This window comes from Pelmatolapia mariae, linkage group LG12 (assembly GCF_036321145.2).
Source record: "Pelmatolapia mariae isolate MD_Pm_ZW linkage group LG12, Pm_UMD_F_2, whole genome shotgun sequence".
Taxonomy (NCBI): domain Eukaryota; kingdom Metazoa; phylum Chordata; class Actinopteri; order Cichliformes; family Cichlidae; genus Pelmatolapia; species Pelmatolapia mariae.
The window spans coordinates 11,058,873-11,065,005 of record NC_086237.1 but is presented as its reverse complement, the minus strand read 5'-3'; the positions used below and the strand labels follow the sequence as shown (position 1 = coordinate 11,065,005).

General features: G+C 39.0%; 1 protein-coding gene across 1 annotated transcript; it reads left to right on the top strand.

The window, feature by feature from the left end:
* Window positions 1-89: 89 nt before the first annotated feature.
* On the top strand, window positions 90-4,918 carry snrnp27 (small nuclear ribonucleoprotein 27 (U4/U6.U5)). Its single transcript, XM_063490823.1, has 6 exons — window positions 90-271; window positions 1,481-1,613; window positions 1,971-2,083; window positions 2,190-2,269; window positions 4,375-4,439; window positions 4,790-4,918. Exons 1-6 carry the CDS (start codon window positions 235-237, stop codon window positions 4,842-4,844), a joined length of 483 nt encoding a protein of 160 aa, XP_063346893.1. The 5' UTR covers window positions 90-234; the 3' UTR covers window positions 4,845-4,918.
* Window positions 4,919-6,133: the final 1,215 nt, after the last annotated feature.

Below are 6,133 nucleotides of genomic sequence, written 5' to 3'. Positions count from 1 at the left end.
CATCATAGAGGCTATGGCACCAAAGAAGAAAACTATCCTCCAGGTTGGTAGAGGGCGCTCTTCTTCCTGTACGTGACCGGAAACTTGCATACGAAGCTTAAGAAAAAAAAAAAGAGACCGGTTTGGAGTAGCATTTAGTAGCATCCACCAGCGACATACAAATAACTTCCAGCTGATTTGTATTAAATTTATTTTCCATTTTTTTGTGAGACTAGTATCTTATCTGTTCGGAGAATGGGTAGGAGCAGGAGTCGAACTCCTCCAAGACGAGGTAAGAAACTGAAGTAGCTAGCTGTTTTTCTCTGTTAACGTCGTCTCTTCGTCAACACGCCGAGAAGTAAATGTGCTTTATCTGAAATCGCGTTTTTCTGTCTGATAAAGATAATAACCTATACCTCAAAGGGACTAGAAGCAAAACTGCTATTTTAATTGTAACTGTGTGCATTGACTGGGTTGTCGTATTAACAGAAGGTTAAGATGTGTGGCGAACTCACAGTAGCTTCGATACGATTCCCGAGCTGCGTTCACGTACTGTGCATAAAATGGGAGATAAACAAAAACACTCTCCAGGGGTCCACGGGAGGAGAAGACGCCATCCTAACCAGCAGTGCATTTTTGGGTCTGATGTAGGGGTTTTTTTTGTTTTGTTTTGTTTTGTTTTTTTGAATGAAAAACTACATATTAAAAATATATATTTCTGCGTGATTTATCAGGACACATTAACGTGTGTTTTGCAGAGATACAGCTTTGATACAAAGCAAAGATACAGAAAATCTGCTGGACAAATTACAGTTTAATTTCCCGCGATTTTTGTATGATCAGTTTGGGAAATCCAATACACGGTCCTCTATTTTTGGAGGTTAAAAATTAATGTATAGTTGACTAACAAGCAGTTTCACGGTCAGTCGAGGACTGTATGCTTGTTGTACTGTCACGCATGAAGCGGATATAATATCTCATAGCCTCTCACTGTCATTTCAATTTTTGCTAAATAGTTAATGCAACATTTTTTTTTTATTAAACCCTATAAATTAAAGGTGAAAGTCTATGCTATGGTCACGTCTCGTGGGTTCCTAAATGGTACAGTACTTTTGACTATAAATGGCAAATGAACTGGTACTAATTTAGCACCCTTCTACTCGGTTTGCTTTTTACTACAACCAAGGTAAGCAGCAAGAAATTGTGTGCTGATTATGGTTGGCCCAATTTCAGACATGATACCTATGAAAATACACAATACTCCATCCTACAGAAGTAATAGCAAAACAGTTATTTCTAGAAAAAGTTGTTAAATTTCAACCAGTTTTTCCCAATTATATGTGAGATTTAGACGTTTTATTCTATATGGTATGGCAGAAATCCAACACAGTACAGAAGAAAATAGCTGACGTTTGGATTTCTAAGACTTCTACAGTATATAGATGCCAGTCTGCTGTCCAAGACGCTTCAGTTAATGCCATGATCTCATTTCCTCCTCCAGAAAGAAGACGTTCCCGCTCAACTTCTAGAGAGCGTGAGCGAAGACGAAGGGAGCGGGATCGCTCTCGCTCTCGAGATCGGGAACGGGACCGTCGCAGGAGTCGCTCACGGTCTCCTCACAGGAGACGCTCAAGGTGAATTTTTGTTTGTTGGTGTATTTGTTTTTGTGTTTAGAGAAACTTTGTTTTCAAGACTAATATTTGCATCTCATATACTATTTTAGAGACCTTACCCATGCAGAGCTGTGATAGATTTTGGTCAGAATGAGTATTGTTAGTATATACTGAATAAACGGCAGTTTCCAGTTTCCTATCACAGAGAAGTGTTGTGTTTCAGACGAGTAGTGGTGCACTTGTGATTTTCTTTGCCCTTTGTTAACAAACTTTTTGTCGAGATTCTTTAAAACAAAACAAGAGCACCACAAAGTCCCTTATTCGCTCTGATTAGATGTGATAACCCATCCTGCAGCCATCACTGTGCTCCTTTTGCAGGTCTCCCCGACGTCATCGATCCTCCTCCCTCTCTCCTTCGAGACAAAAGGAGAGACGAGATGATGAGCGCAAAGACTCAAAGGAAAAGACGGCAAAGCCCATTCAGATCTCAGGTATCAGACATTATCTATACACTTGCACATTAAGCAGGAATCTTAGTTTTTCAGGCAGTTTGTAGTAGCAGAGACTAAATTCAATGTTTTTCTATTTTTTAAATAGCGGAGGACATGCAGGGCAAAACGGAGGAGGAGATTGAGATGATGAAGCTTATGGGATTTGGTTCCTTTGATACCAGCAAGGTGAGAGTTGTTCTATGTGTTATGCAGCCACAAGGGGGTGCAGTTTATTTCTAATAAAGTTCACTACACACACACACACACACACAGTATGTTTGCATTTATTTCAGTGGATTGAAATGGAACTTCCAAAAGCACATTGGCACTGATGAAATCTATTAGAGCAGCTGCTGTAAAAAGCAGGTTGTCCTTGTTTAAATAAAGGGGACATTTTTCACGTTTTTCCCTTGACTCTTTCTATTTAGGGGAATACTGTTGTTTTTGAGTTATGGTTCTTTTTTCCCCCCTGCTTATCTGTCAACCCTTTTAAACCCACGGGAGCGTGCACGCTCCAATTTGCATAACTATTTTCAAATCCCTATTATATTTTCGTTTTTGCTGCAGGTTGTAAAAATGAGTGTATCTCAAAAATGAAATTATAAAGACACTCGAAATAAATTTCCTGTGGCTGGGAACTATTTTGTGGAACTTTGCATTTACAGTTTTGAGGGATATACCTCTGAAGTTTCTGTAACTAGAAAAATGTGTAAAAAAAACAATTTTCAGTTTCTTTTTTAGTTTATTGCACATTTTTGGTATTTATGTAGTTACTATGGACATATTGCATGCGTATGATTTAAATTTAGGATATAATGATTTCATTGATGTATAACAACTGGAAATGCTCCAAAAAATGGCACTACAGCATGTAATAATGTAAAGATAAGCTCAGGCGGACTTGGTTCTATGGTGGGCTTAAAACGGTTAAATATTGACATAATTGACACATACTGAAATGTTTGTACATGAATGTAGAGCAGCTTTCACATGACAGCAAGCCCCCCATGGCTAATGTAAGTTTGCAATACTGTGCAAGAGTCTTGAGCCACTCTCATTTATTTTGCTTCTATAACGAGCAGTGTTGGGTCCACACATAACAGACAGTTTGGCAAAGAAACAATTTAAAATCGTATCTTTAGGGACTTTTGTTGCTAATAGCCTTTCACAGTATCTAAAAGTAATATTCTTTTGAAGTAGGAACAAATCCAGCAATGACCTGGCACAGGGAAGCATCTGGCCCTTCAGGTGGTCATCTCCTGTTCACTGAAGCCTCATCAGAAATAGTGTCAGTGGAAAGGTGAAACTATTCTTAAGGAAGGAGAAAAGGCTGAAGTGTTCCAAATTACACAAGAACTGAACTGAAAATCGGTGGTAACAAGTCTTAGACATGATAAATCAAAATGTGAGTTTCTTGGTTCAGTTTTTCATAATATGTATGCAGGAGGTTAAGATGGAGGTACAACACTGAGTGTCTGCAGCAATCTAAAACAGAGGGTGGAGGCTTTTTTGTGGTTTGGGGCTGTACTTCAAGCAGTGCTGTTCAGTATGAACACAGAAAAGTACCATCATTTTAATCAACCATGTAATAGCATCTGGAAAGCATGTGACTGGCAAGGGCTTCATTGTTCAGCATGACCCAGTCACACTGCCAAAGCACACCTGGTTAGATAGCCGAGCATCAACATTATTGAAGCAATGTGGGATCATCTTGACAGAAAACAGAATAACAGGCACATTCAAAATAAAGATTCAATCAAATCAAATCAAATTGTTAGCTATAAGAATATATTAACATTCTAAATGGTATGAAACCTGTCTATTATGAAAATGATCAAAAGGGGGAAATAAATGGATAGACTTAAAGTAATCACTAAATAAAGAGTAGCAGTTACAAGAAGTGGATGAATAGTTGCAATTATAAACTAATAGTTATGGTTGGGCAAACTGTTTATCCAATAAGAGTTGGTAAGCTTAATCTAATCACAAAGAGCAAACAGTGGGTTGAAAAGGGTCACTTCAAAAATCAGTCCCATTGAACACTAGCAGTGTTATTGTTGATAAAGAGGTTCCTCTGACAGGCCACTGGGTTTGTGTTCTATTAACAAAACAAAACTGTTTTCCACTGATCAAAATCCTTCAGTTCTTTGAAATGCATATTTAGAGAATTCCAACTGCTATCATGAGCTTGACCCAATTCAGCTTCATCTGTACATTGTCATGTTTAGCTAAGAATGTTTTTTAAAAGTTTGTTTTGTAATATGTCATGCAGTAACATTGTTTTTACACAGGGAAAGAAGACCGATGGATCAAGTAACGCATATGCCGTCAATGTGACCATGAAGAGAAAATACAGGTAGGTCATCGAACAGAAACCAGCATTTGTAGTTGCTTGGTTGTGCCGTGTCTGTACAGTGCAGCACGTCTCTTTGGATATTTCATAAGCTTTCCTTTGTTAGTGACGGATCCTTTTTCAAGTTACTTTTGGAGCCCCAGCTGTTAGTCGTGTTGCTGAGTTACGTCAATTTTTCTGCCCCCTCTTCACAGTGTGCACTCTCAGCATCTATCACTGTTAAAGTAGCCAATCACCTCCGCAGGTGTTTCTATGCAGAGATGCCAACGCTCCCATTGGTGCTCGATGATGTAATCTGTGTGTGTTGGGAGGGAAACAGTGATATAATGTTTTCTTATATATTTATTTTACAGGCAGTACATGAACAGAAAAGGTGGATTTAACAGGCCGCTGGACTTCATTGCTTGAAAGTATCATCAACTCCAGTGTTCCCCAAGAAGTTTACCTGTGTGTACCCTCCCTTCCCCCCACCCTTATGAAAATAGATGGCATGTTCAATATCCTACGTGTTTTGTGTGATTTAACAGTCGTGTATATACCTTTTTATAAGCAAATGCATACATGTAAATAGTAGTACCTGCAAGATGTACTCACAACTGGGTGAGACTGAGCTTAATATTGTTGACATGGATGATTTAGTTGAAATAAAAGCATTTAAAAAAACATGCTTTCTGTCCTGATTATGAAAATGAATTTATTAAAATGCCTATGCACTAATTAAATATCCATCCACCAGGTTGTGCAGGAACACGGTTTCTTTTGAAATAATGGCTAAATATGACATTATTCATTGTCCCTTTTAAGGATTGAATAGGATCAGATTGGTTATTCCTGTGAATGCTTGCGTTTCTTTCTAGTTTAAATATAGCATAATCTCATTTGGTGTTCTCTGAGAAATGTATCCTATAGGATTGTTTCAAATCCAGGTTTAAATTCAGTCCTACCTAAAGGCTGCTAAGAAACCTTTCCTGGGGTGGTATTTGTTCAAGTCCAGGGTTTATCGTGCTCTAAAATAATGATCCCTCTCATTTTGAAGCAAGCTTTTAAATGTTTCATACTAGATTGGATCAGCTGTGCTGTCTGACAGAACCGACCCACCAAAATAACCAATCCCCGTACTTGTCCTTACCCCAACTACCAATCATAACCGAGCATCCCTCCGGCAGATCCAATCTAGCGCCGAGCCTTTTAAAGCCATTATAGATCAGAAAGCAACAAGCGGGCGCATGCGTGCAGATATTTTGTGACGGAGAAGAAGGAGACCAATGATAAGAGGTCATGTGAATTGGACCAATCATGTATCACAAAATTTATTAAATGACACAACGGGAGCCAATCGCTGCCATACACCGAGAAACAGCATGGCAGAGAGGCGTGTTGATTGTCAAAAGCGGGCGTTGTCAGATAGGCTCGTGCGCACTAGGGCCAATAGCTGTCAAGTTTATAGAAAAAAACAACCAATTACTGTGTACGAGTGTATAGCGCAGAAACTGTCTCCATTGTGGCTGTACATGGTGTATTTCAGCCGATGTTAATTAGAACCAAAATGGCTGCTTAAGGTCCACAGTTGAAGTAAGCGCTGAACCCTCTCTGCAATTGACGGTTTTAACGCCGAATAGGAGCTTGAGAGGTTATACTCAGTATCCAATCACATTGCAGCACCCAGAATCTTTGTACAGTACAGTAGAGAGCTGGTG